At 42.9% G+C, this 12452-nt stretch overlaps 1 protein-coding gene across 1 annotated transcript in view; it reads right to left on the bottom strand.

Annotated features, from left to right (window-relative positions):
* The window catches only part of PACS1 (phosphofurin acidic cluster sorting protein 1), a 550726-nt gene that overhangs the window by 373826 nt on the left and 164448 nt on the right, over nucleotides 1–12452 (bottom strand). The window contains exons 7-8 of the mRNA XM_082271176.1: nucleotides 6967–7047; nucleotides 1457–1516 (exon numbers count right to left, since the gene is read on the bottom strand). Coding sequence (XP_082127302.1) covers nucleotides 1457–1516; nucleotides 6967–7047 — 141 coding nt within the window. The remainder of the gene's footprint in view (nucleotides 1–1456; nucleotides 1517–6966; nucleotides 7048–12452) is intronic.

Raw genomic sequence — 12452 nt, 5'->3', positions numbered from 1 at the left:
AGTATAGTAATATCCCCTAATTGTACTAATTTTTTTAATATTTCAATTGTAACTTTGTGGTACGGTACCATTAAAATCCCGTCAGCCCTCTTTTTCCCTTTTCTGTGTTTCTCAGTTTTCTTTGTCTTTTTCTTTGCTTACTCTTTTCTTTTGCTTGCTATTTTCTTTTCTTCTGTTCTCTTCACATTTCCTCTTCTTTTCCCCCTTTTTTTTCTCTCTTATTTCATTCTTGCTGCTTTTCAGTCTGACCATTCCTTTGGTAATTTTCTATTTTTTTTCTTTTATTTCCTTCTTCTGTTTCGTTCTTTTCTTTGGCTAGTTGGACGTCTTAGTCCCACATTACTATAAATCTATATTGGGATGTAGGTACCCTATAATCATTGGTCATCAGTTTAAACACAATCAGATTTTGTGAATATCCCCTAATGAAAAGGCCCATAATCATCTCTGTTGCTATCTCTCCATGGGAGTCTTCAAACTTGTAGAAAAAAAGTAATATTTTTGTACAATGAAGGAGGTAGAATTGCAGTATTCCAAGACATCTGCCTTCATACATTTTGTAAACTGGCAAACAAGAACATTAAGCCAGCCCCTGTATAGCCAAAACTCAAATCCTCATGCTTCAGTTTTGTGAGCAAGCCATACATAGGGTCTATATCACAGAGAGGTGGAACCGATTCTTTTTTTTTCTTTTTTTATTAAGATTGTTTGGTAAACTTTGTTTACTGCTCCTTTCAGCCCTATCCTCATGTTACATCATCTTTACATTACTAATATACATAGCAAATTACTATGTATAAAATTGTCATAAACGTAACTCAAAAGGAAACTATCTTTAACTAGGATACCATTCCGCACTTGCAACAGCTAAACAATTTCAACTATATTAAAGTGTTTAGTGAATAGGGACATGCTACCATGTGCACCCCAAAATGCTTTGTATCTGTTCAACTATGCAATAAGGGATGACTGTTGTATGTGATCACAATTTATTTTGTACACCTGACAAAAACCCCAATAAAAAGACAATATGTTTAAAAAAAACCCCGGGGAGAATACTGTATTAAATTATTTAGGTCAGGCTTACAATCTATGAATCCCATTACATATGCCTAGGACACTGCAAGACAAGAACGCTAATCACTTAGCCACCATGCAACATACAGAGAGGTGAACATAGGGATATCGCATAACGAGTGTGATAAAACATTAGGGTGACTCAAATTTAGGAGATGAACTTAGGGAGTATAACAAAATGTAAAATAATTAGGTAAAACACGAAGATTAATAGTTTTACATCATAAAATTACAGGCGTTTATGGCATTAAGGACTTCACTTTATTATGCAACTCTAATCTCCAGCTAATTCTCTAACAATAAATAATTATGTGTACTCCATTCATTGCATGTAAATTAAGTTATCCCAACAATTTTTAATAATGCATTCCATCCTTACCTCTTCGGAAACTTTGAACCTGTTTAGCAGGGACTTAAGCTTCTGCTTTATGTTGGGCTGCTGTAATCGAAAAAGTTTTGGAGAAATGATTCTAGCAGAATAATAAAAAAGTAAAATAAAAACAAAAATCACAGCAACGATATTTTGTTATGCTATTTTCTGAAATGGCTCGAGATTTTCAAAATGAGATATATTAAACTTTAAAATATGGAGGATTTATAATATGGAGGATTAGTAATATTATAGTATATAAGGGATGAGTTTCGAGTCGAATGTAAGTTCAACTCTATCAGGCATTCCCCGAACGGTGGCCAAATGGGCTTCTTCGCGGGAAATTTGAGCGCTCGCATCCATAATGCGCGGCGCGTGCAGTGTGTTATGTGATTGGCCAAAGCATGCTCCCTGACCTCCATGCTTTGGCCAATCAAATGATCTCTGCCATGATTGGACAAAAGGCAGGCTGCCTTTAGCCAATCATGGCTTAGGGGCTAAGTACACGCCCCACACTATATAAAGGCTGCTCGCACAGCAGCGCTTATAGTGTGTTTGTGTGAGCATCCAGATAGCAAGTGATTGAGACAGGGAGAGGAACAGTTATTTGTAGTTTGTCAGACAGTGCAGTGATACATTGCTAGCAGTGAGTATAGGGAGGGAGAGGAACGTGTTTGAGGCAGGGAGCGAATAGTAATTTGCAGTTTGTCAGACAGTGCAGTGAGACATTGCTAGTAGTGAATATAGGGAGGGAGAGGAACGTGTTTTTCAGGCAGGGAGAGCAAAGTGATTTGCAGTTTTTTAGATAGTGCAGTGTAGTCTAATTACAGTGTCTCTACATTGCTAGCAGTGAGTTAGGCAGGAAGAGAGATTTGTGTTTTTTCAAGTTAAGAGATCAGATAGTTAAGTATATTCAGTAGTGAAGTATATACCATAGACCATACATTGATCTCTATCTATATATATATATATATGGGCAATAGATTAGATCAAGCCATTGAGTATCTATCAGTCAGATGCGTATACCCTATATTGATTTCGGTCTATACACAGAGATTAATATAGGGTATATGCAACTAACCGATAGATACTCAATGGCCTGATATGATCTAATCAGTTGTCCTGTGTATAGACAGAAATCAATATAGGGTATACGCATCTGACTGATAGATATATATAGGACAATTGATTAGATATCAGGCCATTGAGTATCTACTGGTCAGTTCAGTACATATCAGCAGTGCATTATAAATTATATATAGATCAACCAGTAATAACCCCCCCCCCCCCCCAAAATCCACATCATGTCCGAAAGGCTGACAAGGAGAGGCAGACGCTCACAGGTCATGAAAAGAGGGCAAGCAGCCTCTGTGTCCACAGTGAAAAGTGGTGGTCACAGTCGACAAGGTGCATCCTATGCAGGTGGGGCATGCCGTCCTTTTTTCACATGTTGGCAGTGTTATTCAGCCACAACATTGTTAAGAGTTGGTGGAGTGGATAAATAAGCCATCCTCATCCTCCTCGTCCTCTGACACCCTCACAGTAGTTTGCCTTCCACCGCAGCTGCCAAAGCAGCCCTTTCCACAGGCTCCTTCTCCACAGCTACTCCTTCTGTCACCCCCACCATCATACACGGAGGAGTCACCTGAACTATTCGATCATAGTGTCAGTGACATGCTGCTGGAGGATGCCCAGCAATTTGAAAGCTGTGATGTTGGTTCCCAGGTTGATGAAGGGAACAACGTGAGCCTAGAGAGGGGGTGACAATGACGGAAAGGAAACTAGCAGTCATGTTCCCACAGCAGCAGCATACTGCCAAGTTTGCTCCAGTGAGGAGGGAGGGGATGATGAGGTCATTGACTGTACTTGGGTGCCTGATAGGTTAGAGGAGGAAAGTGAGGGGGAGGAGGAGGCGGCACAACTCCAACAAGGCAGGATGTGCTCCAGGGGCCAAAATAGGAGTAGCCAACTTATTGCATCACAACACAGAGCGCCACAGATGCAGGGTGCTGCAAACTCCCCGTGGACTTCCAAAAGTTCATTAGTGTGGGCTTTTTTCAGCATATGTGCAGTAGACCGCAGCATTGATGTTTGCAACATCTGTCTGAAGCTAATCAAGCATGGCCAGAACACCAGCCGATTGGGCAACCTGCCATGCAGTCCGTTGGCAACAGCACCTGAAACAGCCACAAGATCAAAACAAGCATACTTCACCTTGCTCCTCATCTCAGATCTATAACCCTACTATACCTCATGCCTTCTCAAATACCTGCATTGAGAGGGATGGTGGTATAGCAATGAGTGCCACAGAGACTTGCACCCAATCTGCTAGCAGTACACCACTGCTTGATTTCACCAGCAGGCAAGTTTCACTGCCCCAGTTCCTGAACCGTAGAAAGAAATACTGTCCTAGCCATCCACATGCTCAGCATCTTAATGCTAGCTTGGCCAAATTGTTAGCATTACATTTGCTGCCTTTTAATCTGGTAGACTCTGTTCCCTTTTGCAAAATGGTGGCATGTGCTGTATCACAGTGGCAGATACCGAAAAGGCATTTCTTTTCGCGTAAAGCCATACCGGCTCTCTACCGTCATGTGTAAGGTAGGGTTTTGGCCTCGTTGGACAGAGCGGTCAGCAGGAAGGTGCATATTACTGCCAACTCTTGGTCCAGCAGGAATGGACAGGGACGTTCCATATCCTTCACGGCGCACTGGGTAACTCTGCAGGCAGCTGGGAAGGATGCAGGACAGGGTTTAGTGTTGCAGCTTGTTTTGCCACCATGCCTCCAAAAAGCTGGTGCTGGTTCTGCCACATCTGGCTACTCCACCACCTTCTCCTCCTCTTCTTTTTCCTCCATGTCCTCTTCTGCTCAATTGTTCTCTGAAGCAGCAGTGCTCCCTAAGTGTTCAAGGGGCTATGCAAGCAGGTGAAACTCAACATTGGCAATGCTGCAGCGGCTGCACACGCAGCAAAGAGCCATCAATAAGTACCTGTGTGAGTATGGCACAAGTACAGGGTCAGGTTAGCTTGGCTTTTTTTTCGCCAATCCAGTGGCTTTTGAGAAAGGATGCATGCACTCTCCTGTCACCATTTGAGGAGGCCATAAGGATGGTGAGCTGGGACGATGCATGCACCAGTGACACTATCCCTCTAGTCTACCTGCTGGAGCACACGCTGCATGGAATCATGGACAGGGCACTTGAGGCAGAACAGCGGGAGGAAGAGGAGGACTTCCTTTCCTCACAAGGCACCCTTTATGCAGATATCATTCCTGCAGGGCCACAAAATGCACACGAGGAAGAGGAGGGAGGAGGAGGAAGAGGAGGAAGGAGGAGGAGGAAGGAGGAGGAGGATTTCGGCAGCATGGATGTAGAGGATAGCATACAGCAGTCTTCAAGGGATGGTTTTCATTTCATTTTATTCCCCAGAAACCCCAGGAGTTGTACGTGGTTGGGGAGAGGTTGCTCCTGACATTGTCAGCCTTAGTGACCCAGAGGACTCAGAAGCTCATGCCTCCTCCAACTTACGTTGCATGGGCTCCCTGATTCTGTAAAGCCTGCGAAAGGACCCAAGGGATAATTACTGGTTGGCAACCCTTCTGGATCCATATTATAAGGGTAAAGTTGCAGAGCTCATCCTGCCTTCGCAGAGGGAGCAGAGGATGAAACATCTTGAGGAGGCCTTGAAAAAAAATTTGTGTACCACCTTTCCAGACACTGGGAGGTCAACATTCTCTGGACGTGTTTCTGAGGCATCGTTCAGCCAAAGGAGGAGCGGTGGAGAAGGCGGCTGGCTGACCGATGCTTTTAAACAGTTCTTTAGTCCTCAGCAGCACCCAAGGCTGTTAGGTTTAAGCAACCATTGGCAGCATCTTCATTATATGGTGCATGATTATCTAGGCACAAGAGCAGCCTATGAGACCTTTCCAGCTGAGCATCCACTGGATCTTGAGGATAGACCACTGGCCAGAATGTGCTCAATATGCAGTGGGGCTACTGGCCTGTCCACCTTCCAGTGTGCTTTCCAAACAGCCGTTCAGTGCTGCTGGAGGTTTTGTGACGGACAAATAAGTGCGTCTGTCCACAGACTCTGTTGACCAGCTGACTTATCAAAATGAACCAGTCCTGGATCAACAAGAGGTATCAAGCCCCTGATGCTGATGTAACTGATTGAATTTGCTAGAGGTCTGCCATCCCTTGAAGACTGCATATGCTGCCTATCCTATTCCTCTACCTTGATTTTGCTAGCTTCCAACAACGTTTTTGGTTTTGGTCACCACCAACCCCCAAGGCCTAATTTTTCTGCACTTGTATGACAGGTGCATACAATTTAAATGTTGTATGTAATTTTAACAGCAGGCCCTGTCCCTGTGCCCTGCACCCAGCAAGAGTAACTGAGGGGTTACGGTGTTCAGGCACCACCAACACCAAAGGCCCAATTTGTTTCACCTGCATGACAAGTACATGCGATTTCAAATTTGTATGGAATTCTTACCAGCCGGTCCTGTTCCTGCGCCCAGCAAGAGTAACTGAGGGGTTTCGGTGTTCAGGCACCACCAACACCACAGGCCCAATTTTTTTGCACCTGTATGACAAGTACATGCGATTTGAAATTGCTATGGAATTTTTAGTAGCAGGTCCCATTTCTGCAAACAGCAAGAGTAACTGTGAGGGGTTACGCTGTTCAGGCACCACCAACACCAAATGCCCAATTTTTTGCACCTGTATCTCAAGTACATGCGATTTTAAATTGGTATGTAATTTTTAGCAGCAGGGCCCGTTTCTGCACCCAGCAAGAGTAACTGTGAGGTGTTGCGGTGTTCAGGCACCACCAACAAACAAGGCCCAATTTTCTGCACCTGTATGACAAGTACATGCGATTTGAAATTTGTATGTATATTTGTATATGACATTTTTTCCTTTAGAAATGTCAGTATTGCTGCAGCAGGCTACATAATTCGTAGAGATGCACTACTTTACAGGCACATTAAGGGGAACCCCCAGGCATGATATTAAAAGGAATTTTTCATTTTTATAGGTTCACTTTAAACCTCATTAAAATCAGTAAATCGCTGCTCCTTTAAATACATTTATTTTTAAAAACTTTTTTTCATTGCTACATATTCCCCAGGTCAGTACCCAGACCCCATACACTTTTTTGGGGCAATAACTTGCATTTTAGCCTTCAAATTGAGGCTGTTTTATTTTTGAGATTCAAGTCCCATAGACTTCAATGGAGTTCGTTTGTTCGAACAAACTTTTCCTCTGTTCACGGTGTTCTGGTGCGAACCAAACCGTGGGGTGTTTCGGCTCATCACTATAGGATATCAAAATCATTCAGTTCAACACACAGTTGCCTAGACTCAAGTAACTATACGTGGTCTTTACAAAACAGAATATGAAGTTTCTGTCGGGTAATCAGCTTTCAGATTAAGGATCTTGCTGCAATGTAAGTAACAACATTGAACCTAGTAAACAAGGCAAAAGAGAAAAACTGCTCAGAATAGACAAAAGTCTCACTCTAGTTATGGCTGATGAGGCTTGGATTTTCCTCCGCGATTTCTTTACCTTCCGGACATCGTCATCTTCATAAAAAAAGTCCTAAGACAAAAGAATAAAAATTAAAAAAAAAAAAAAACTACATACATAAGATTTATTACAAAGAAAAAAAAATCACAAAGTTAGCTAAAAAATATCAGCTCTCAGGGGCTAGCTGAAGACCCATGCAGCAAAAACTTGGCCTGTATATTGCAAGGATTCCTGAAACAATACTGATGACAGTACTTGGGGAAAAAAAGAGAACGGTGAAGATCTAAATGCACATTTAAAATGCATATACTGTCATACTGTGCGCTGACTGATTAACCTGCCAAGGCCTCTTGCACATGTTACTCATGTTTGAGCATCTACTTTTTCTAATGTTTTTTTTTTGTATGTATTTTCGCATATATGTGTGTGCGCATTTTCGCACAAATGCGCGAAAACTTATTCTCTCATTATTGTTCTGCACAATATGTAAATAGGCATTTGCGTACATTTGTGCGCATTCGTGTGCAATTGCGCGCATAAGCCATACATTTCTGACCAAAAAGCTGATTTTTAAATTTTTTTTTTTTAATTAAGAATGCACTGCACGTGTTTACGCGCATGTGTGCATAGGCACATTATAATAATGGGCTGTATTTTTGCTCAGTTAAAAAAAAAAAAAAAGCTGTACTGAGCTTTATCAAGCTGCATTGTGCAAAAGGCCCAAGGATGTAAATGTGACCATCACTCCTGGAGATCAAAGCACCTCACTACCTGTCAAACTAATGCAGTTAAAGTGGAAGTCTAATATAAGTTAAGGTAAAAGTTATTTCCCCCTCTTATTACTTTGCTGCATACTGTTTGTCAAAGGGATCAGTGTAAATACTTTTTTTTTTTTTTTACCAGCTTTGGTTTGGTCATGCGATAGAAAAGCAGCAGTTCCTGTGTTAGTGAGCGCTCAACAACAGTGCTGAACTTCAAGAGCTATGACGTCACCCACAGCTTCCATTGCTGCTCCTCATATCTGCTGCAGCTTACTGAAACGGTTTTTGCAGGAAAAAAAAATGCATTTTTATTTCGTACTAGAGCTTGTAAAGCATTGCACTCCTGATCAGTGGGTCGGGGGTACAATGCCAAGATCCTGCAGACAAGCCCTGGAGCTTTCAGCCATTACCTCTGAAAAGGGCTGATTTTTTACAAGCTGCAGGGCTTGTGAATGAACTGCGAGACTGCTGATCAGCGCCCTCGCAGTCCATTGAGAACTACAAGCTGTCAGCCGCAATGGATGAGGGTACTTGTAGTTATTTTATTCGCAGATCGCTGTGAATGAATGACGAGGCAGTGTGGACAGAGCTCCGCACACCTGCGATATTATTTATATAATGTGATAGTGGGTGCAGGGAGAACCCCCACCCACTGTCATGGAGGGGTGGGGGAGGCAGAATCAGGGGGGATGGGGGCTGGTCTGAAGGTATGTTACACCTGAATTATGGGTGTTACGTAACATTTTTCTGAAAGATGAACCTATCTTTTAAGCAGTACAGCTTGATCACCAACAATGCCCCTAGCCTGTGACCAGACAGTGTAGGAGAAAATGCAGACTGAAGAGGACATTGCCCCCTGTATGCAAACTGTTCCCTGACAGCACTGTGCATAGCTTCAATGGTTCAGAGTGTTGATCCTTCTCTCTCCCATTCTGTGTGCTACTTTAGGATTATAGAATGCTGGACAGATTCATGTTCTTATGCTCATGTTCTCATCCCTTCAGCAGAATGTTCATAACAAGAGGAACTCAGTGGGACAGTAACAGTTGTACAGACCTGGAAACACACACACACATCTCACCACAAGAGGTCCCTATTGATATAAGAACTAGTGGAGGGATTAAATCTCCATCACTCGCCGAAAACAGAGTAACCAGAGGAACCATGCTTTGGATTCTTTCCAGATCTGGTTTACAGGAACTGCGAATTACAGTGTAACCTTCTCTTCCCTTAATGTCTTCCACTCACCATTGCTAGGACACTAGAACTGATTATTAGTCAACTTGTGCTGCAGATCCCCCTACCTACCGTGGGTTTATTGCAACTTCGTTGCCAGTTGTATTGTGTTCTTTCTGTACAGCAACAAAACTGACAGACTAATCAAACATTTACTTTTAGCTGCTGATCTCCTGCATGTTTACTGCCACTTCATTCCCAATTGCATTGTGTTCCCTCTGTGCAGCATTTATAACGCACCGAACATGCACTATATTACCAAAAGTATTGGGACACCTGCCTTTACATGCACATGGACTTTAATGGCATCCCAGTCTTAGTCCATAGGGTTCAATATTGAGTTGGTCCACCCTTTGCAGCAATAAAAGCTTCAACTCTTCTGGAAAGGCTGTCCACAAGGTTTAGGAGTGTGTCCATAAAAAGGAAGACAGAAGTGCACCTCTAAGTGTAATATTTTAATTTACATCAGCAGGAGCAAGAAAAAGGGGGACAACTTGCTCACCCGGTGCTCAAAATAACAAATAAAGGTCTAAAATATAGACACTCCAAAATAAGCTGCTGCTATTAAGAATAAAACAGAATGAAGAGAAGGTGTATGAACTAGGTGATAAAGCATACAGCTACACCATAAATGACACACTAGCAGCGCTACTGAATCATATGTCTACACATACAAAGTATCACCTCATATAAGCATATAAATTTAAAACTCTGTATTAGGTGAAAATATAAAGTTCATGCACTGAGTCCAAAAATATCCTCCAAAGGTGACAGTCCAAACAATGTGGATCCTCGATTGTTCACCACACCAAGGAAGAAGGAACCTCCACCTCACCACTGTGCACACCCCCTGGTTGTAAACTCACCAGAAAGGAGATCTATGCAAGCCCAAAATGCTGCCGTCATAGATAGGAAGCCACCAAACCCTCCGATCACCTCCAGACTCTGGATATAGGACAGACTCCACTGCAAATACCCTGATGTATTTCAAAAGCCTAGCGACCATTGGATAGAATATTCACCTCGCATTGGGCCAATCAGCATACAGTTCCGATCGGATCTCTCCACACACTGGTTATTCTCTGGGGAGGATTGTCCTGGATCCAGTCCCTGATCTGGAATGGTTGGGGGTACACTTGAAAAGTCAGGAACTGTATGCTGATTGGCCCAATGTGAGGTGAATATCCTATCCAATGGTCGCTAGGCTTTTGAAATACATCAGGGTATTTGCAGTGCAGTCTGTCCTATATCCAAAGTCTGGAGGTGATCGGAGGGTTTGGTGGCTTCCTATCTATGACGGCAGCATTTTGGGCTTGCATATATCGCCTTTCTGGTGAGTTTACAACCAAGGGGTGTGCACAGTGGTCAGGTGGAGGTTCCTTCTTCCTTGGTGTGGTGAACAATCGAGGATCCACATTGTTTGGACTGTCACCTTTGGAGGATATTTTTGGACTCAGTGCATGAACTTTATATTTTCACCTAATACAGAGTTTTATATTTATATGCTTATATGAGGTGATATACTTTGTATGTGTAGACATATGATTCAGTAGCGCTGCTAGTGTGTCATCTATGGTGTAGCTGTATGCTTTATCACCTAGTTCATACACCTTCTCTTCATTTTAATTTACATATTGTAAATGGAGCAATCAGCCAAATAAAAACTCACGTGGGGTATAGATATAAAGGCTCATCTAAGGGTGATAATCCAGCAGCAGGAAGACCCATGCATCCAGTCAAGAAAGTTTAAAGCCGTGGTGTAGCGTGTACTCGCCAGAGAGGATGGAGTAATTCCTGGTAAGAGCTGGGTGGACAGCAGAATGGAATGCAGCGCCGGCTGGCGTTTGACATCACCGATGGGAAAGGAGACACAACACGTTTCAGAGCATGCACACTCAGAAAGGAGTCTTGGGGCAAGTAGAGATATATAATATATAATTATAACAGATTATGTATATACTTCTGACTGGTACCTTGATCTGTTATGAAGCAAAAGCAGCTGCTTTCTCCATGTCTTTTCCACTCTGGTTTGGAGGGTCAGGCTCGTTATAACCCCCTAGTATAAATCTCAGTGTTCTGATGAGGAAAGCTTTCCTCATCAGAACACTGAGATATCACCGGGTGGTTATAACGAGCCTGATCCTCCCAATCAGAGTGGAAAAGACATGGAGAATGCAGCTGCTTTTGCTTCATAACAGATCAAAGGTACCAGTCAGAAGTATATACATAATCGGTTATATATATAGATTATATATCTCTACTTGTCCCAAGACTCCTTTCTGAGCGCACAGGCTCCGTACGAGCCTTGCACATGCTCTGAAACGCATTGTGTCTCCTCTCCCATCGGTAATGTCACACGCCAGGTGGAGCCGCATTCCATTCTGATGTCCACCCAGCTCTCACCAGGCATTACTCCATCCTCGCTGGCGAGTGCATGCTATATCGCAGCTTTAACCCTTCTGAACTGGACGCATGGATCTCCCTGCTGCCGGATTGTCACCCTTAGATGAGCCTTTATTTCTGTACTCCATGTGAGTTTTTATTTGGCTGATTGCACCATTTATGTACATTAAAATATTACACTTGGAGGCACTCTTCTGTCTTACTTTTTATATATCCAGAGTCAGCTTCACTCCAGGAGAGCTGTGCCCTAGTTTATATTGACATTCCACAGCCTGTCTTACAAGTCACCTTGATTTTAAACAGACATTGTAATGGACTTTGTGTATCTCTGACATGATACATTTTTTATATCTGGAGCACTAGCATTTTATTTCTGTTCAGGAGTGTGCCTATGGGAATGTTTGACCATTCTTCCTGAAGCGCATTTGTGAAGTCATGCACTGAGGTGGATGAGAAGGCCTGGCTCACAGTCTCAGCTCTAATTCATCCCAAAGGTGTTCTGTCGGGTTGAGGTCTGTGCAGGCCAGTCCAGTTCCTGCAGCCCAAACTCGCTCATCCATGTCTTTATGGACCTTTGTGCCGAGACCTGATCTTAACCAGATAGAACACCTTTGGGATGACTGCGAGCCAGGCCTTCTCTCCAGCATCAGTGACTGATCTCACAAATGCGCTTCTGGAAGAATGGTCAAAAAATTCCCATAGACACACTCAAACCTTGTGGACAGCCTTTCCAGAAGAGGTGAAGCTTTTATAGCTAGTGGTAAATTGCGATTTCAAAATAAAACAGCAGGAAAAGTGGGTATTTTTACTCATGTTTATTCAATACAGAGGTTAAAAGTAGTACAGGCAAAAATGGGATTTTTGACTTACCAGAAAATCCATTTCTCTGTTGTTCATTGACGGACACAGCTCCTGATATTCATAAATATTGGGTAAAACTGCCCCCTACAGGTGTAGGACACTAGGCAGAAAATAATTCTGGCTACACCCATGGGCAGTCCCAGGGGGTATACTCCCCCTCTCTGCTATAGCCACATAATTTTGTTACAAGCAGTGTCAGGAGAAATATAATTTTCT

Source organism: Pelophylax lessonae (assembly GCF_965119305.1).
Source record: "Pelophylax lessonae genome assembly, chromosome: 10".
NCBI lineage: Eukaryota > Metazoa > Chordata > Amphibia > Anura > Ranidae > Pelophylax > Pelophylax lessonae.
Note: the sequence above shows the minus strand (reverse complement) of the source record. Positions and strands in the feature narration are given on the sequence as shown.